The following is a 21,784-nucleotide window of genomic DNA, read 5'->3' as shown; positions in this document are numbered from 1 at the left end:
CCTTATCCATTATTGTCAATGTCATAGGAGGCTTGCCAAGCAATAACTGAAAGGTTGAAACGGTTGCTCAACCTAAGGATAGTGACTGAAGGTACAAAAGCATACAATGTCATGGAAGACTGCCTAAGGATCGACAAAGGTGTGACTGTGAATCACAATGTATATGTGCAGTCGCAATGAAGGCGGCGTATGAAAGATGCATGAAGACATTTAGAATTTTTTAGGAAATGTGTAGACAATGTTTATCAATTTATTTTATTTGACAACATTTTTATTTTACCAATTTTATTTGACATCTTTTTTATATTACTATCGAACCTTTATATCATAGGTCGTGAATTAAACCATAAACCCTATATTCCACACATAACAAAAATTTCAATAAGTTTCGAATTAACCCTATACTATAACTTGTCACGTAACACTAAACCCTAGGCAGTAAAACTTCTCCTTTTTTATGTATCATTCAACCCTAATTGGTGGCGTACCACTAAACCCTAGTTTTCAAGGATGACATTATACCCTAATAACGCGCATAACACTAAACCCTAGGTATTATACTAAGCCTAAACCATTTGAAAGTAAAGTTTAATAGATAATTTTATAAATTTCTAACGAAACAACTGTATATTATTGTAGTACATGACAATTACATATTAAATCTTCACTCTTCACTTTAATCAGCATAGTCTATTTTCAACATCAACAAATTTTTGTACTGTTGCATTCTACTAATATATGGAGTTGGCCACTACTTTGCATGAGGATGACAATGTCTAGACCATAACAAAGCTAGAGGCAGTAATGGACAATGGTCTCTTAAAAAAAACATGTTACATATGCACAGACAATTTCAAATTATTATAACACAGTTAATTTCATAAATTAAAAAACATGATTATGATGCATTTACCTGAACAAAATGATTGTCATACACATGACCGATACATATTACGCGATGCACAAAAGAATCTGTTGGTGGTTGACTTCTAAGAGGAAAAAATGTCATGCTTTGTTGGAGAGACAAAGAAACAAGGCTGATATTATACCTTGTTGCAATAACATATCCCATGTCAGTTATATTCATCCACTTATCCATGGTAACCTTCATGTTATAGTTATGATTACATTTATTTAAACTAAAAAAATAACAGAAATTACATACCATGGATAATCCATCAACAAATAGGAAGTGCTTTAATTCCTCAAATTTGTCTATGCCACCAAGGACGTTGATATACTCATCAGACCATTTGGCAAGTTCTTTAAGCAAATGGTTGCGCACCAAATACCATGAATCTTCACACATATCTAATAGTGCAGTAATTGCACGATATCCATAATTATCGTCAGATTTGACGTTGACAATGTTTTCAATCGAATTATGAAAGCATGGATGAAATTGATCCAATATATATCAGCATAGTCCTTCTTGGAATTGCTTGGTCTGATGATGATGCACTACGTTTGACTGAAGAATTACTATTTTGCACAAAATGTAAAGTATCAACATACTCCAGTAAGACGGATCACGCTTTATTGATCTTTTGGTCATTGGTTTCTTCTAAGCACCTTTGGTGTTGACCTTTTCTGGAGGAGGACACATAGAGTTTAGATCAGGGTAGGCAATTTCCTAGAGTTTACTCTTTAGAGTAACTTTGCCACAAACATTAAGTTCTTCAAACCGCTTGGATATGGTTTCCATCTCTTCTATTATGCTAACCTCGGGCTCAGATAACCCTTGGTCTGAAAAACTTGGCCTCCACCAAAACATATGGATTGTCTCAAGTGGTATGGTACCAACAACATATCTAGATAGTTCACATGCACATGAAAGACCATGAGCATTTCTCATGACACATCCACATCAAGAAGGGTTTTTGCCAGCATAATGTATATGCTCAAACTCAGCAGCAATCTGATTTAAAGCATACCTTGATACCATGCCAAGTAGTCTTTTATATAAGGTAACTTTAAAAACATTAGGAGTTGGTAAACAGGCTCGGGTCCATGGACTGGCCCCTGGGCCCGCGGTCCGCGAGGGTAACGGACTGATTTTTTTAAACAGTTCATGGTTATATAGTATTTTTGGGCCTGCCCTGCTTAACCCGCGGGATGTGCAGGTTTGGTCTGTGGGGTTCATGGGTTTGGTCCACAAAATCCACAGGTTGCCCGTAAGCCCGCTTAATCCATGGTTTGAGAATCCACCAAACACCAACTACAACAACATCACATTGTTTTCTAAAGATAGGCACGTGGTGACGTGGTGTTATCAAATTTTTTTTGCACCAACCAGCCACATTACTACAACACCTTGCTTTATTTGTGTGGCCCACATTTCCTTTTAGTACATTGGATTTTCTCCCTTTCACTTTAAGGACCACTGGACCAGTACCACTTTAAGGACCACTGTAGCACCTTGCTTTATTTGACATAGCCATAATTTTGCTCTCTCTCTCTTACAAACCTAATTCGACTAAGCAGTAAACTAAGCACACAACAACACACTTAAACAGTTACACACCACAGCTTTTCTTTCTTCTTTTCCTCATGGACTCATAGTTGTAGGCTTGTAGCATTTCTTCTCACCTTCTTCTCCTCACGGTTGAAGCATTTCTTCTCCACATAATAGAATGCGAATCACACAGTCACGTGACACACTGCAGCCTTGGGCCACCACCATGCCACTACGCAAGGTATATCTTTCCTCCCTAGAATTTATTTTTTTCCTATTTTTGTTGGGGCTTTTTTTTTCTGAAATTGGGGATTTTTTCGTGAAATACTCAATGGGTGCCTAAGAGATTCGGCTGATTCGTTGCTACTGTAGTCTTAAAATAAAAGAAAAATGTGAAAAGTCCATAACTTTAGAATGAAAAGTATCTCATTTACTTTTATATATGGACTATGAAGCTCGTACAAAGTATTCTTAAAATGGTTTTTATATTTAAAGGGTATACCTATAATTAAAATTAACTTTTAAGGAAGTCATTTCTCTAATTATTATTATATGATAAAATCATGGGATAAGGGAATGAACCACGCAACTCTTGATCTACAAGTTATAAACATGATGAATTGAGTTTTTGTGTGGTTTATTTGAATTTAGAATTGAGTTCATTTAATTTTATTATTTCAGATTTTAAATATGGATTCTTTTGAAGTTAATGTTGATGAGAATGACAATGAGAGTATTGATGTGGATGTGCATGAAAAATGTTATTCATGAAGATGAACCTATTGAATCTAAAATGCCAAAAAAGAGGGCTAGAAATTATTCATCACTTGTGTGGAATTTTTTTGAAAAACCTATTATACACAGTGATGGAAAAGTGAGGAGTAAATGCAAATATTGTTTGAAAGATTATGTGGGCGGTGACAATAAGAATGAGACTTCAACCTTACAACGTCATATGGGGAAATGTGATGTATATTTGAAGGCATTCTAATAGTGATGTTGGAAATATTATTCTTGATCATGCTGGGAGATTAAGAAATAAAAAAATTGATCAAAGTGTGGTACATGAGATGATATCTATGATGATTATTGAGCATGATCTTCCATTCTCTTTTGTTGAACATAGGAGGTTTAAAGAGTTATTACAATATTTGCATCTTGATATGAAGGTTCCCTCTAGGCATGTTGCTACCATGAATGTGAACAATTTGTATGATTTCGAAAAGAAAAAAATGAAATGCATGTTGTCTAAAGTCCCTAGTAGAATAAGCTTGACATCTGATGTATGGACATCTTGTACTTCTAAGGGTTATATTTCATTAACTACACATTATGTTGATGCAAATTGGAAGTTGAATAGTAAAATGCTTAATTTTTCTCATTTTCCTCCTCCACACTCGGGGCATGAGATGACTAAAGTTATATATGGTGTTTTGGAAGAATGGAGGATTGAGCATAAATTTTTTTCATTAACTTTAGATAATGCTTCTTCTAATGATAAAATGCAAGACTATTTGAAGGAAAGACTTCTTTTGCATAATAATGGTTTAGTAAGTGGTGGTGAATTTTTTCATATCTGATGTTGTGCTCACATTTTAAACCTTATTATTCAAGAGGGGTTGAAAGTAGTTGGTCCTTCTATAAAAAAAATTAGAGAAAGCATTAAGTATGTTAAGGAATCGGAGGGTAGAATGAAAGTTTTTAAAGCTTGTGTTGCAAAAGTTGGTGGTATTCATACAAAGATGGGTTTACGCTTAGATGTCATTACTAGGTGGAATTCTACTTTTCTGATGCTTGAGAGTGCCCTTGTATATCGACGTGCTTTTTGTAGTCTTGTATTTGATGATAGGAGCTATTCAAGTTGTCCTACTAATGAAGAATGGGAGAGGGGACAAAAAATGTGTGATTTTTTGCGTCCTTTCTTTCAAATCATAGAGTTGATATCTGGTTCCTCTTACCTAACATCTAATTTGTATTTCATGCAAGTGTGGAAAATTGAATGTTTGTTGCTTCAAAATTTGAGTAATGAAGATGAGTTGATTAGAACCATGGCAAATGATATGAAAACAAAGTTTGATAAATATTGGAGTGATTATAGCAATGTGTTTTCCTTTGGGTGCATTCTAGATCCACGCTTTAAAATCATACTTTTGAAGTATTGTTATTCAAAACTTGGTCTTGATCCAATATCTTGTCAAGCAAAGTTGAAAGTTGTGGAGCACAAGTTGTATACTCTATATAATGAGTATGTTCAAATTTATTCTAAAGAAACAATAAGCAATGTTGGTTTAAGTCAAGGTTCATCACATGAGACTATGGCTACTACTAGTACTATTAGTATTGCTCAAGTTGATGTTATGAATGTAAGTCAAGGTTTCACTTAATTTTTTTAACTACCAATCATTTATTCTTATTTACTTTGACTAACTATTTTTTATTTTTGTGGAATTAACGTAGGATTTTATACAATTTGAAGACAAAGATATGTCGCAAGTGGCTAAATCTTAACTAGATACATATTTGGAAGAGGCAAATCTTCCAAATAAATAACATCCCAATCTTGATGTTTTGCAATATTGGAAGGACAATCAAGCTCGGTTTCTAGATCTTTAATTATTGGCTTGTGATATTTTAAGCATCCAAATTACAACTGTGGCTTTCGAATCAACATTTAGTATTGGCTCACGGGTGCTTAACAAATATCGAACTAGGCTTCTTGCTGACAACGTGCAAGCCTTGATATGTACTAAAAATTGGTTACTAGGATTTGATGTGCAAGGTAAATAATGTGTGATAATTGTTGTCTTTTAATCACTTAACTTGAGTTGATTCTAATATTTATTATTGTTTTGAGTTTTAGGAAAAGAAGATGAAGATGTGGAGATGGAGAAGGCTCAAGCTACTTCAAATAGGGAATCATTTGTTGTTGGAGATGTTTAAGTTTCATATTTTAGATTTATTGTTAAGACATTATTTATTTTATTGATGTAGTTGACTAATTGTTGAGATTTTATTTACATTTGTGTTGAACTTAATTTGATTGTGTTGTATTTTCGTTAAAATTGTAATTCTTTTAAAACTAGGCTCGTGGACCGGCCCGTTTGACCCGTGGGATCCGCAGGGCGGGGGCGGGGGTGGACCAATTTTTTAGGTCCGTGTAAGAATGCGGGACGGGCTAACCCGGTCCGCTACCAATGCAGGCTTATGCAAGCGGGTCTGCCTGCTTACCCACCCCTAAAAAACATGTCCAACCACATGTGTACTTGTCTCAAAAGATGCCTTAATTTCAGCATGTTGCAACATGATCATGTTGTTCATGGCTTCCCAGACACTACATAAGTCTCTAAGGCTATCCTATAATAATCTTTTTAAAGCCCAATGAGCAGATTCAACCCTACATAAGAAATACACAAAAAATAATAAACAAATACAAGTATTTTTATCCATTAAGTCCTAAACCCTAACAAAAAAAATGACAATTTTCATACCTGTTTGTTGTTGTGTTTCCTAAGTGCATCACCTTATTCGTCCAGACTTTAACAAATTTTTCTTTGTGGGGAATTATCCAAGTTTGGTTGACATAGTCAATAAACATTGGCCATGATGAACAAGCAATTTCAAACTTCTTAAGGCAATCATCAAACTGATCCTCGGAAGGACAATCAACAAAACTCCCCCAAGCATCTATCACATAATCCCATGCATTTTTTTTACCAACTAGGAATTTACATTTTTCCTTGACATTCTTGTTAATGTGAAACCTACACAACAAGTTGGTACACTCAGGGAATACAGTTTTCACTGCATTCATCAATGCTAGATCTCTGTCGGTAACAATAACTCCAGGGAAGACATCACGTTTGAGAAAAAAACTTCGAAACCATTTTAGAGCCCATACACATTATTTAGACATTCTTCCTCCAAATAAGCAAAACCAACAGAGAATGTCATCCCCGTTGGTGTCACACAAACAAAGTCAACTAACGAGAGCCTGTACTTATTTGTTTTGTAGGTATTATCTATCAAAAATACCAAATTACAGGCATTGCATAATTTCACTGCAGCAGGATGACACCGGAAGATATCACGTATAGCATCTTCATCATTTAATCTATGCCATTGAATATACTAATCATGTTCAAGAAGCTTCATTAGTTTTTGTATTTCAGTATCATTGCCTCTTATGGAAGAATAGTATGCACTTCTTGCATTGTATATTTTTTTTATTGTTGTATAACTATTGACATTGTGCTCCTTCAATGTTAGCAAAATATTTCTTGGTTTCACCATTGACTTTGTCATATCAACAATAATCATCTTTTCATCCTTAATCAATCGGCCAACATATGGATGTCTAACTAATGACTTTGTCATTTCATGATTGTGACTCCCACACATTAACTTCACCATCCTTCCTTGGCCTCCAACCACTAGTTTCCCACGTAGCTTAAAAGGACACCCACATTTCCTACTACTAGTATCTCTTCTTACAAAATCTTTCTTCCTGAACTTATACTGACCATTCCTTTCACAATCAATTAAGACAAATGAAGGTCTTCCTCTTATACCAGTGTTTGTGTTTGGCCTCATAATGATTACCACAAAACCAATTTCATAAGCAACAGCTCGAGCCCAATTCAAAACATCATCACGAGTAGCAAACGCCTACAATGAAATCCAAATATCTTTACTCTTCAAGAAACATTCAATAACTTGCTTTAACAATATAAAATCATATTAATACCTGAGAATTATTGAATGCATCAGAACAATCAAACATGTTATAATTTCACACTAGTTTTGTCTTCATTTTGTTCATTTATATCAGCTTCTTCAAGCATTATATTGTCATACATTCGTTGTTCTTCATCCATCTTAATAAGACATTCAAAAATTTCAATCACAAACAAACGACCCTTAACTGCACCATACATATACTATCACATAAAATCCTAAGTAATTTTTTTATTGCATATAATAATATAAAACATTAAAATCGATAACCCTATATATTAAAAACCAATAACATCAATTTTTCTACTTAAAATTATATAATACATAAAAAAATTATAACCTAACCATATGTACTAAAATAAATTATATTATTGAACTTAATTCTAACTCATGAAATTATAACCACAAAAAACAATCAATTTTAGACCACAATAACTCAAATAAATCATACATAAATTATAAGTGTAATTTATTTTACAATTAATACCATTTCCAAAATATAAAAACAACTACTTTCAAATTAATTATCAAACTATACTTATTTAAAAATATTTAAAATAATACTACTAATTACATTTCAAATAAACAAATAATTTTTTTACACATTAATTTTTATAACAATCATATTAATATATTTATAATTTTAAAAAATAAAAAATATATATTTCTTTTAATTAAAAATAATATTATAAATCTGTATAACTTATACAGATTAACCAATCTGTATAAGTTATACGGATTGAATAATTCGTATAACTTATACGGATTGACAATCCGTAAGTTATATAAACTTACAGATTCATTAATCTGTAAGTTTTATATAACTTACAGATTCTTTAATCTGTAAAATATGCAAAAAATAAAAATAAAAAAACAAAAAATGCGACATACCTCCGTTAACAACCACACCAACCACCGCCACAACCATCACTTGCCGACGTACCTCCGTAACACTTTCACCTCAATTAAAGCGGCCACAATGCACCTCTCCTCTCACAAAAATGAAAAAAAATTAGAAGAAACCAACAAAATGAACGAATGAATGCTTTACAAACAGTAAACAAAAAATTTAAAAGGAAGAAGAAACCAAATAAGGGTGTTTTTGGAATACCCATTTATTGTTGGGTGTACTGGCAATATGGTTGGTGCACCTAGCAACACCCAAAAGACTATGATGTACGTATAGACTTTAAGAACTGTCTTTTCAATTACCCTTTCATACTTTGATTTGAGAAGCAATTGGCCAACATCCATTGTTCATTCCACCCTTCGAATTAACACTTGATATTGATCCGACCTCTTCAACTTCAAATTATCAATATATTGGATAGAACCGTAGGGTGGTTGTGTCTGTCCAGCAATACTCTTATGTAACGCTATTGACACATCATGATTAATGAAGATGCTATTTATTAATGAAGATGTTATTTGTTAGTGTCAGGAAAAAAAGTTAATGTCACTTTTTTAATATGTTTTATAATTATTTTATTTTAATACACTAAGTTTTAAAAGTTCTATTTTGATTTTTTGTGTTTTCAAAATGTATCATTTTGATTCTTTTTTTCAATTTTTCGTTAAAAATGTTAGTATTCTGTTAATTTTGAAATTTTAAAAAAGGATTAAAATGATATATTTCGAAAACATAAAGGACTAGAATATAACTTTTAAAACTTAATATACCAAAGATAGAAAGACCTCAATACATAATCTCAATCGAATCACCGAAAATTTTTATACTCCTCACTGGAAAACCAAAACTTTTCATATAGCTATGTTATTGGAAACAAAAGCAAGGGGATCGGAGCAAGAGTTGTCTTTGATGAAAGACAAAAACATAACCCTAACTCGTCAATTAATCCAGATCTAAACAAGGAAGTCACAATGTGACTCTTTTTAAGGTCAGAGAGCAAGATGTACACTGTCACTCACGGTTGGGTCAGGCAAGTAGAAGATTTTCCATCCGACATCTACAACCAGCCCAGGCCAAGACGAGTAGTGCAAAAAGGGTTTGAACAACGCGTTTCATTGGAAGATGATTATAACCGGACTGACCAGTCAAACCTCATCATAAACGAGCATTGTCAGTCTTCTTATTCGCTTTTGTCAACGCGCTATTGTCAGTGACGATGATGAGATAGTTGTTCTCGTTAGGTGACATACCAATTGCGGCCATGTAGGGAGGTTACAGCGAAGACAAAAGCGAAGGCAGGGCAACGGTCTTTTTTTGGATCGGCAACGAGAGGCGGAGCTACGAAAGAAGAAGGGACCCTTACCCATTGTGATTGAGAATAATTGATGAATGAAATTATTATCATTATTGATGAAATTGAACAAAGACAACAACAACAAGAATATAATAATAATAATAATAATAATAATAATAATAATAATAATAATAATATGAGAGTGAAGGTAGGTATTATTCGTGGTTTCAGATTCATCTTTTTTCATTTACATAGTAATTTTTAAATAAAGAAAGATAGTGGTGGTGGTCACTTATTCTAAAATTTAAAATATTGACAAACACTCGTGTTTTTAACAACAAAAAAATCAAAATGATACATTTCAAAAACATAAAAGAAAATAAAATGAAACTTTTAAAACATAATGTATCAAAGCGAAACAAATGTACCAAAAATGACATTAAACCATTTTAAAATTTAAAAGTTAAACCAATGTTTCTAATAGAAAATTGTAAAAAGGATTAAGATGATACATTTCAAAAAGATAAAAGATCATAATAAAATTTTTAAAATTTAATGCATCAAAACAAAACAAGTATGAAACATAATAAACAAAAATAATATTAAGAGAAAAAAATTATTTCTCTGTTACACCGAAAGATTTCCCGTCGCTTAACAGCTGAGGTCAAGGTAACTTAATCCTCCAAAGCGCCCTTTAAAAATAAAACTGAATATAAACGCGTTATTAATAAACATATAAAATATACTATCATATAAACATGTTACAAAATAATTAACAAATAATGATATTTTATCTTCTTATTTTAATAAATTTTATTTTTTATATTTAGAAATCTAATTTTTTGATAATTAAGTCATGTAAATTATATAGATGTAATTAAAGACATATTCAATGTCTTCTATTGTAATAGATAGAGGTAGCTACTAATTAGCTAGCCCTTACGGTGATTGAATTTTTCATATTTTTCCTTTGATGTTACCCATTCCGTTCAAGTATAAGCATCATTTTAGTTGTTTTACACATACTATAATAAAAGTTAATATATAGATAAAAAAAATTTTATAAAATTAATCTTAATATATATTAATTTATATTAAAAAATTAAAGTGATGTTTATTATAGATATTAATGAAAAAATAATTAATATAATAATAAAAAGTTAAATACGTCATTTATTTTAGGATAATTTTTTTTTCTAAATGTAACACTTCTTTTGAAACGGATGAAGTAATTCCTAGAAAATAAAACAACTTAGCTGGTTAGTTTTCAATAAAAGTTGGTGACTAATTAACAAAACCATTGATATTTCTAGAGCATGCATGTTACTTCGCAGGTGCACGTACCATTTAACAGTAGAACCCTGCAAATATAGCCATGCAATGCAAAAGACAAAAACAGCCCTAATGCAGCAGAACATAATGTCATTTCTAGGCTCTCGCTCTGTTTGAAGGTGGAGAAGTATTCTAAAGGCAAACATAAAAAAAACCCTAGAGGTTAACTTACTTTATATATAAGTTTTACGATAGTCCATTTACAAAAGCTATTTAGTTAAATAAAAAAGCATTCATTTTTGTAAATAATATATAGCTAGTACCCCTTCGTAAAAAAAAAAAAAAATTAGTGTCCAAAGGTTATATCAATATTTCAATTATTACACAAGCAGGAAGTCTATTCAACCAACATTTATTTGTTTGTTGTGGTGGTAGTACTTTTTTTTTTTTACTGCAAGTGGTAGTAGCACTTTTTAGTTTTTAACAAATTTTATGTATAAGACTAAACTAGATATATAGAATTGTGTAGGGAATTAAAATGAATTATTTTAAATTTTATCTCACTGGAAAGTAAATTTAATTTTTATACATTTTACATTGTTAAAGAATAAAAAAACTAATTTTATGTGTAATTTTTGTTAAGCTAACTATCTGTATATACATTATTTAAATGATTTGATAATTTTTTATCATAAAAAATATATGTTTGATTTTTATATGTGCCATAGATTTTTTGAGTTACACATATGCAATAAATGAACTACTTATTATAAGTTAAAATTAATTTTTTTATTATATTTTAGTTCTGTGAAAAGGAGGAGAAAGTGACATAAAAAAAGTTGAAGAAAGTTGTTAAAAAAGATTGCAAGTTAAATAATACTTCTGAAGTGATTTTTATCCATATTTAGTGACAGGGTGTAATTCATATGTATAGTTAACTTCATATAGTGAAATAAGACTTTATTGGTGTTGTTGAAGTGACAAAAATAACATAAGGAGAGTTAAATTGTGTTTTCACAAACTTATAGTTCTTTTTGAAAACAACTTCTAATTTTGATTTAAAATAAAGAATTGCTCTGAACTGAGAATGAAAGGTCAAACAGTTTCTGGTATGTTTTTATTAGCCCAGAACTTTGTTTCACACATATTGTTGAGTTCCAAAGGTTTAAATGCAATAGCTGAATTGTTAATTCCTTTTAAAAGAGTATTCAAACTTTATGAGTTTAAAAACAATTATGTGATTTAGAAACAAAACTAGTACACTAAAGAAGAAGGGGGAAGAAGATGATGCACAAAAATTTTATACTGGTTCACTCCAACCTTAGGCTATGTTCAATCTTCACCCTTCAAGATGAAATTTTCCACTAATACTACCAGTCACCGCTAGATCAGTCAACCATTGGATTTTCACAACCTTCAGCAACCCATTGTACTTCAATCCTAGCCAACAATTAGACCAACAACACACTGGATTTTTACCTTACTAGTCACTTGTTGGACTTTACCAAAGAGTTATGTGTTTTACTATGCAGAGACATTCTCCTTTACAAAAAGGATTTCCTCTAAGGAAATGGGCTAATCTCCACTTCTATCTATATAAGTTTATATATATATATATATAACAAATGTCAAATTGGGTCTCTCTTTCATGAAAGGCATTGAAACAACGATGACAAATTTCTCACACAAAGATACAATTCGAATTTCCCTCTCTCTAGATAGCTTTAATAGTATTCACCAAGCTCCTTCATGTCTTCTTAAAAAACAACTCAATATAGTTGTTGGAGTTGAGCCCATAGCTCTAACACTTCTTGAGGAAGTTTGAAAAAAATGGCAGTTGTCTAGACTTGACAGTTATGCAGAATTGTTCTAAAGTTTCCATTATGAGGAACACTTCTGATGAGCATTCTGAAGACACATAAGAATAAGGATTTTGATGATGTTGAGAAATGACCTATTTTGAATTAGATCTTTATGATGAAGATAAACTAATATGGCTTTGAAAGGTTGTAGCTTCGTCATACTTAACACATATTCATAACACAAAGCATTTTGAAGTAATATGCTTCAATGATTCTAAAGTGAAGGTACAATTGCTAGTGTGTTAGTGTATTGTTCTTAGATCAAACTTAACAAAGTCTCTCTAGTCTTTAAACTATAAGGACAAGTGTTAACTTTCAACCTGTTGCATCTTGTAATGTTGTAAACATTCATCTTCTTATGAGCCCTCAAGGTGTGTGGCGGCATATGGAAGATGTAATGTTTCCAACTTTTGTCTTTTAATGAGTTAGCTTTCTTCTGTGACTACATTTGGAAGATAAGATGTTGCTTTGAAGAACAGTATGGATGGATCCTTCTGATGAAGAGTCTTGAAACTAGATTACTCTTTTTATCTTCAAAATGAAGATCACTTCTCAAAGTCATATACTTCATCATTTTGATGCTAACTCTGGTGTAACTTCATTATGTTGTTGGAAGCACTTTTAGGCTTTGATAAGTCTTCTGAGTTAGGCCTTGTTGATGTCTTGCATTTTGCCACGATCAAGTTCTCAGAGGGAAGCACTAATCTTTATCATGCAAATGAACTTTATATTGTCTTCTGAGGCTTTTATTCTTGATAATATACCTAAAACACCATTTTTGAGCTTGCTTTGAGCTCATCAAAAAGCTTACTCATATATGTTTTTCATGTATATATACTAAAACACTAAGTAGAATTGTTAGCCATCAACAAGTTCCATCATCCTTACAATTCACATAACTAATGGTTTGTCATAATTAAAACCAGGGATGTGGACTCAATAATTGTATTGCTTTTGATATTTTTATGCTTTTGTTGTAAATGTGAAAACCCCAATACCAAACACAGGTCATTTTACAATTAAAAAAATACAAAAAAGTCATGTACTGATAGTATAAAGTAGTTTTACACACAATAATCATGTATGGTAAGTTTATTGACTTTTACAATAACTACTTTAAAGTCATACCAATAATGATCTATGATTGGATGATAATGTAAAACTATTTTACACTATCAATGCGTAATCATTAAACCCTAAAAAAAGTCCAAAAAAATGTCATTACACATTATAATATTTTCAAAGATCAATTTTGGTCAATAAAAAGTCATTTATCTAATTACACATATAACCCTACTCCGAAAGGCTTTTAAAAGCTTAATGTTGGTATAGGTGGTGTCATTCTTCCTCTTGGTTAGAAGGACTTTCTTCCTTTGACCGTATTGATGATGTTGAGACATCTATGTTTTTTGCCCTCATTCATGGGTTAAACCTTGTTTGGGGTAGATATTTTTGCAAGGTCCATTGTGAAATGGATAGCTTTAGCATTGATCATATCATAAATGTAGGTGATTGTCTTTTGTGTTAGCACTAGGTTATGCTTATTTGGAAGGTGTTGGATATTCTTAAAAGAAGATGGGTAGTTTTTGTTAGCCATATTCTTAGGGAAACCAATGATATAACTCATTTTCTTGCTAGTAACGGGGTTTGTGATTCTAAAACCCTTTGTATATAATTGGGATCTTTCCTCCCCTCCTTTAGACTATCTCCTTTTGAAGGATAGTCTTAGGTGATTTTCTTGTTATTTTTTCACTGAGTAAAAAAGAAAACTTTAATTTTATGAAAAACGGAAATAATTTGAGAGAAATATGAAATCCTTGGGAGCAAAAGAGAAGGTAATTAATTAAATAGGAAATGGGGCTTTGTTTGGGAGCACAAATCCGTAGAGAGAGAAGGGCATGGGAGTACGGTAAGATTTAGTTTTTCAACATTTGTTTTGATAGGTCAATGTTAGTTAGTTTTTATTTAGTGGGAGGATTCAAATCCACAACTTCCCACTCCTCCTTCTCCCTTCAACACCAAGAGAAGGAAGTGTGCAATGAGTCCCTATTTAAGCTAAGAATAGTTTCTTCCTTAGTTATTATAATTTTAAGTAAAATAATCTAAGATCAACAACATCTAGCAAGTTTTTTGTCAAAATAAATAAATAAAATTTATAGTTTAGAGATCTAAAATGTAGCTTGAATGAGATAATAAAAAGCTACATGTTAGCCAACAAGTATGTTTTCAATGTTAAATCTATGATAAAATATAAGAGTAAGATGTCCACTCTATTAATTTTAACTATATTTTAAGAGTTCGTAGAGACTTACAAGGATTTTAGATATATTAAAGGTTAAATGTCATTTTTAGTCTTTTATTTTATTTATTTTGTTCAATTTGGTATTTTATATTTTAAAAAAATATATTTTAATCATTTATTTTATTTAAAAAGTTTAAAATAATTCTTATCCTTACAAAAGTATGATGCATGTTGATGGAGAAAATGAAACTAGGTAATGTTACACGAAATTGCACTAATTAAGTTCAAATTGTTCCTTCAAGTTTTAAAATGAATTCAAAATATCCGTCAACTATTTGAATATATTGAGACTCTGTGTTAAATATATTTAACATGGAGTGGCCCATAACACAGTTTTGTTTGAAAAATAAAAAATAAATATCCCAGTCAATATAACTTTATGGTTTTTCCAATGTGGGCAGATATTAAATAGCCGGATACAAATGCTTGGGATACATGACCAACTTATGGGCCCCACTTTGTGAGGCTGAGAACAAAGGGGCTCCAATGCTACTTGTCTCTACAACTATGTTTTTTTTTTTTTTTTTTGTTTCAGTTTGCACACTTCCCTTTGTTGCAAAATCTCACCTCTATATCCTTCTATTAACATTGCCCTTCTTCCACAATGTGTACTTGAAACCTCAAACCAACCAGAACCTCTTTGATTGAAAATAATCCAAGTTTTTTTTTTCACAGTTAATTTATTTGTGGAGAAAGAAAAAAAATGTCTGCTTCCACTGTTGTTCACAATTTTTGTTCCGTCGCTTGTTGCATTTCAAATTGCGGCCATAACCGAACCTTGGTTCCTACCCATCATCAGTTTCATTCACCCAATTCCCTTTTGAGGTTAAAGAAGCAAACTTTCCTCACGAACATTTACTTCAAGAGTTCCAGAACCCAGAAACCTCGCTCCAGTTTTGTAGTTTCCGCAGCACAATCGAATTTTGTTAAAGGTTAGCCTCAATTTTTATTTTTTTGTTCAATTATTTTGGATGTGTTTAGAAAAGATGAAGGGATGGTAATTTCAAGTTTGGTTAAGGGGTTTTGTTGTTAGCAGAAGGTTTTATGGAGGTGGATGACTTTGGATATTAGTGAAGAAACTAACTATTGAAGTAAGATATATTAAAAATTAAATAGTAGTCTTATCTTCTTTGGATATTAGTTAAATGTCATGCATACCAATTGATTTTGTTAATGCATATGCTTTAACTTTTTTGCCAAATTATGGTTAAATAAGTGACACCGATTTGGATTTTCTCAAGTGAGTGGCCCATACCACATTACATCAATATAATCTTCAGATTATTTTCTTTGATTGCAGCTATTTTGACAATATACTATACCTTTTATCTGAATTAGCTTTTTCATGAGGTAGCTTGTAGCTCACAGAAAACCAATAAAGTAGGCACTATGTCGATCAATTGTTTGGTGTCTTGGATTAAATAATGTTTAGGATGTTATGAACTATTTTCCCATGTCAAGCATATGCATAACAATGACAGTATGCCCAGGATTATTGGGGATAGAGATGGCACCAAACTATCAAGTCTCAAGAAATTGGTGATTATAGAAAGCTGGTTACCTTATACAGCATTGGTGTTTCTTTAATGGATGCATTTGCTCCATGCCTTGTGTATGACATGTCAAATTTCCTCAAAGAGGTGTAGCTTACAATTCTAAAGAATCTAAACTTATTCGTAAGATTTTTGCATAGTTTTCCTATATATATGTGACTTCATGGATGATATGATCCTTTCATGATACCAACTTACCAAGTACCAACTGTATTTGATTAAACCAGGTAATTGCATGCCATTTTTAATTTCATAAGGGGTTTACAGTGACTCAACATGATGCTGGCAAATGGTCTTAAGTTGATGCCCTCCTGATGAACCATCCTTATTGAAAGGAAAACACCATTTGATTAAGAGTTGTTGCTTGTTGAGAGTATCTTGTTATTTTGCCCTTTGGAATAGGGAACATTGACTTTTTACCGGGTTGTTCTGTTCCATATCAACCCTGGCCATTTTATTTTGCCTAGTTCCTTTTGCCAATTTTTTTTTTTTTTGCTTGTCCAAGAAACCTGACTGTTTCTGTTTTGTCTCAACTGTCCATGTGATTATGAAATAGTTCTGCAGAATGCATGGAAAGTTGGTAGGGATGGAATTGAGGCAGGCACTAATCTCGTTCCTGTAAGTCAGAATTTCCCTTCAAAGTCTAAATTACTGTTTGATCTATTCTAGCTATTATCTTCAAATACTAGAATACCCTCTTTATTGTTTTTCATGTTTCTCTTTAATTTTCCCCTGATGCTAGAATTCTGTTCCAAGGCCAATAGCAAGGATTTCAGTAACAATTGTGGCTTTGAGTGTTACGCTTTTTGTACTCAAGGCATTCCTCTCTACAGCTTTCTTTATATTGGTAAGTCATTCGTTTATTTTTGTCATCAAATTATAATTTTAGGATTATTATTTTATAGATTTATAATACAAATTCTTAGCATGAAATCAGTTGTCATGTTCATGCATCCTGGTGAAGGCAATTTTTGCTTACTACCGCCGCTTGAATATTGAGAGAGACACTGAGACAGGCCGACAGACTGAGAGGTCATAAAGAGTGTTGGCAAGAAATCAACAAATCTAGGTCACAATATCAATTCCATGGTTCAACAATGCCAAAACCGTGTTTTATACTCTAATCATTTAGGGTGAGGCTATTGCTATCGTTCCCATCCATTAAGATGAGATGTTTGCATCTTTTATGGCTGTTTTCTAATTGACAAATTGCACAAGTAGCTAGCTGTATATAATTATTAAAAAAAAGTTTAAATAGTAACCAGTCGAACTCATACAGTTGCTTGTGCAATTTTATACAGCTTTATATGTTTCCTGTTAAAATGATGGACATCAACTTGCGCAGCTAACATTATTCAGCCATTGGCATATTGGCTAGTAGGATTTGGATATATCCCAATCTTTTTTACATATAATTGGGTATCATTGCCATCACCAGAGTTTTGAATGAAAATATGACAAAAAATTGTTAAAATCTTAAATAAATGCCTAACTAATTGTGCTTGTTTTTGTGTGGATCCCCATTGCATAGTGTTCTCTTGTGCTGTTTGCCACCCTTCACTTTTTCTCTTTTGAAGATTTAGGGTTGAATTTCATCTTTTAGGCTTGGTTTATATTCCAAGAAAAATAGATTCCAGTTATTAGAATGTAGCTTTGCCAAATCTGAAGTACTTTTCCAAGTCTTCAAGGATAAAACTTGAAAACTGACTCCTATGGAACAGTGACATACAACTGGCAATTTGAGTTTTTATTTTTCCATCATTCACATTTTGATCGAGTAAATACTACATAGTTCTCTTCTGATGATTTCAAAAGTATATATTGTCTTTCTAATTCTGTAGTAGCGGTTTTGTTAATCACATACTATCCATACCAAGTTATTTGAAGGGAACTTGCACAAGAAAAAGGGATGTATGTTTCCCTTGAAATTGTTTCTCAAGCTGAATGTATTTTCACCAAAATAAAAAATCTGAATGTATCCCAAATCCTAAGGATGATGGCTATGATTAATACAAGTGAAATTACTTTTTTGATAGGCCACTATAGGACTTGCATACTTTGCGTACCTAGCATTCAATAAAGATCAAGGACCTAGCGGGAACGGAGGAACTACCTCTACTCCTATGGATGATCCTGTGGAAGAAGCTAGAAAGATAATGGAAAAATACAAGTAGCAGCATCAGAGTAAGAAATTCTGCACTATACTTTTGTTCAATGTAAAGTTGTGATCCTGTGAGTAATAGCTTATTGAGTTGGGAAATTTGATGGAATGGAATTGTCACCATTTATGTGAATGTCATTTTCTCTTTCTAGATCAAATTAGATGTTAGTTAAAGCATGTTTGGATTTGCTTAATTTTTAGGGAAAAAATGTTTTTCTTTCAACAGTTATCTCAGAAAATTTAGTTATGAACTGTTTTGAACGTAAAATAAGCTCATTGAAAAGTACACATAAGGCGCATTTGGGCAAATAATTCAACTAAGCACATAATTTAATAAAGTCACGTTTGAATTAATTTTCCATAAATACTTATAGGAGAAGAAAATGAAAAAGTAAAATTAACTGAGCTTTTCCCATAAAATAAAATCGACTTATTCACCTCAGCTTTTGGGTTAGGGTTAGAAGTTAAATGAGACAATTTCCATGAAGTTATGTGCATAAGTTGATTTTAGTTTATGCGGAAATTCAATTCATTTTATCTTATTTCTTTTTTCTTTTAAGTGTTTATGGAAAAAGTTTATCTATTAGAACTCAAATCTATTTTGTTAAGTTTTACTATAAAAGCTTATTGAAATAAGCTTAAGAGCTTGGAGAAGGTTCATAACTCAGAAGTCACTGTCATAACTTATTAGTTTAATTAAACATCATTATTTTCAGCTTAATTTTTTTTATGCCAAGTTTCGTTAGAAACTCTTCAAAATGCTCCCTAATCTCATAATCTAAGTAACCATGTTCCTCTTGTTATTTTACTTACTTTTCTTCCTGTTATTGAGATCACTTGGCTGCGAATAATTTATTGTTAAACCCTAAAGATTTTATCAATAAAAAAATGGTTTAAACCTAAATGAAGAAAAATTATGCACTCAGAAATAAGTCTTCCATTGATGATATGTGAAGTCCAAGGAGGAGGCCATTTTGAATTGAAGTTTTTTTTTTTTTTTTTTAATTTCTTTTGGGTCCTCAATTTGAAGATATGTTTATCCTTTTTCTCAATGTTTTTTAAAACCGGACCGATAGTTGAAGTTGAAGTAGTCAAGACACTAATTTAAGGTTTAAAGGTTTAACTATGAACCATGGTGGAACCAGTATTGATAAAATGATAATAATATATAAATTCATATTAAATAAAGATAATTCTATAACTTTATAACGCTAAAACTAAAATAAAAACATCATTTCATAAGTTTTTAACATTTAAAGTAAACATAAAAATCAAATTTATCATAATACTTAGGTTTATAATTTAATAAGATACAACAATGTCATTAACAATTAACATATAGAATAAAAAATAAAATGAGAAATTAATATAATACTGTAAAATAGCAAGTTAAAATATAAAATATAAATTAATATAAATGGATAAATTATACATTTTATAAAAAAAGTTAATAAATTAATTTATACCTTTTTTTACAACATTATTTATACCTGTTTGTAAACCTTATTAAATGTCTTTTATTTATTTTAAAAATATTTTAGATTAAATTTAAAAATGAAAAATAAATAATAAAATGCTGTTAAATGCCACTTTTCGGTACCGGTTTGATGGGGGTTTTAGGCCGGTTTGATCAATTCTTGACCGATTTTGAAAACAGCCAATTTGTTAGAGTTAACAAATTGGTCACCAGGTTGATTCTTGGTTACTGGATAGAATGGTCGAACCGGCCGGTTAGGTTCAGTTTTGAGAACAGTGCTTTTTCTCTATCGAGTTGGGTGTTTGGTTTTGGGCCTTTTGGTTATTTGTCTGGTCCTTAATTATAGTTAAAGACCCATGTATTCTCTCTTTAAAAAAAAAGGCCCATGTATTCTATAATATCGGTTATATTTTGGACATATATTTTTTAAGGATTCTAAGGACTACTCATGATTAATTAAATAAAATATGGAAGGAAATGCATAAAAATAAAATAAAACATGGATTGTTTCTGTTTGCCGTAATTGTAACAGGCACTTGTAGGTTTCAAAAGAGCTTTTCTGGCCATGGCATATAATAAATAATTCTTTTCCGGGGTTTAGAAAAATTCTTACAGATCGAAATTTCGGTACCCCGAAAATTTGACGTGATTTAGGCAATTTGATTTATGTTCACTCTTACAAAATTTGTCATTAAACAACATGAGTTGGTTTGGCAGATAGGATTGAAGCCCTCAAAATAAAATGACTAAAAAGCTGAAAAGTACAATAGTCTATCTCAAACTAACTTTCAAGCCGCTAATATAGTCACTTAAACTATATATTCCTGTCAAATCTTCCACTGATTTTTCAGTAGCCAACCAACAGCTTATTTGGTTTAATCTTAGAGCATAAATTGAGGCATGTTCAAAAACAATTATGGAGATAATTACACTGATCTGTTACAGAGTTAGCATAATGGTATTAATTGTACTTGCACTCTTTGATTAAAAAATTATACTTAGCATAATAACATTATTTTTTCAGGGTATTGTGTGTATAATTTGTAAGGGAGGAATGTGTAGTTTTTTTTTATTATAGAAAAAACAACGGCTGTATATATGTGTAAAAGTAATATAAAAAACAAAGGATATGCGTGTAATTTTTTAGATTAGTGTAACTGGGGGGAGGGAGGGGGGAGATTAAATCAATGAGACACGCTCATCTCATAGTCTATTTTTGTTTTCAACTGATTAATCGGATTGATTTATACAACAGGAACTGGATTTGAGTATGTTTAGCTTATAATCTCGTCCTTTCAAAAAAAAAAAAAAAAGCTTATAGAAAAGCTTATAATCTCGTAGTCTATAAGCTTTTTTTTTTTTTCAGAAGTTAACATTAATTTCTTGAAACAGTTAAAAAGAAATACCATAAAATTAATTAGTAAAATGGGCTTTGTAAGTACGAGTTTTGTAACATCTGATAAAACAATGTAGTAAATCACGAGTCGAACAACTTGTTTCTTCATGTTTGTCTTTCATTGTGACCCCTTCCATTGCTTTGATATCCTACAAGTTTCTACCTTAAATAGTATAGGAGTAAGCAAATATTATATTATTTATCTACCAGTGTGAATAAGATCTATGTTCATGTAAATGCAACATTTTTTTTTATTTCTTTGTTCATATACATGCTCCACCAGACCAGAGTTCTTTCACATCATTATATGCTTTACCAACACTTTTGTTTATCACCCAAAAAAACTTCTGTATCCAGTAAAATATTGA

The 21,784-nt window shown here is 31.4% G+C and overlaps 1 protein-coding gene across 2 annotated transcripts; it reads left to right on the top strand.

Annotated features, from left to right (window-relative positions):
• The first annotated feature begins 15,288 nt into the window (after nucleotides 1–15,288).
• Nucleotides 15,289–18,790, top strand: LOC114394784. 2 transcript variants are annotated; one of them, XR_003662839.1, is made up of 5 exons: nucleotides 15,289–15,761; nucleotides 16,939–17,000; nucleotides 17,125–17,229; nucleotides 17,320–17,515; nucleotides 18,419–18,526. XR_003662839.1 is itself a non-coding variant. In XM_028356456.1 (4 exons), the coding sequence occupies exons 1-4, from the start codon at nucleotides 15,533–15,535 to the stop codon at nucleotides 18,554–18,556; spliced, it is 534 nt and encodes a 177-aa protein (XP_028212257.1). In that variant the 5' UTR covers nucleotides 15,289–15,532; the 3' UTR covers nucleotides 18,557–18,790. The 2 variants fall into 2 exon arrangements, 1 of the variants encoding a protein (XP_028212257.1); XM_028356456.1 differs by lacking the exon at nucleotides 17,320–17,515 and having other exon boundaries at nucleotides 18,419–18,790.
• Nucleotides 18,791–21,784: the final 2,994 nt, after the last annotated feature.

The sequence above is a fragment of the Glycine soja genome, chromosome 18 (genome assembly GCF_004193775.1).
Source record: "Glycine soja cultivar W05 chromosome 18, ASM419377v2, whole genome shotgun sequence".
Classification (NCBI taxonomy): Eukaryota; Viridiplantae; Streptophyta; class Magnoliopsida; order Fabales; family Fabaceae; genus Glycine; species Glycine soja.
The sequence above is the reverse complement of the archived record's forward strand: the minus strand, read 5'-3'. Positions and strand labels throughout refer to the sequence as shown.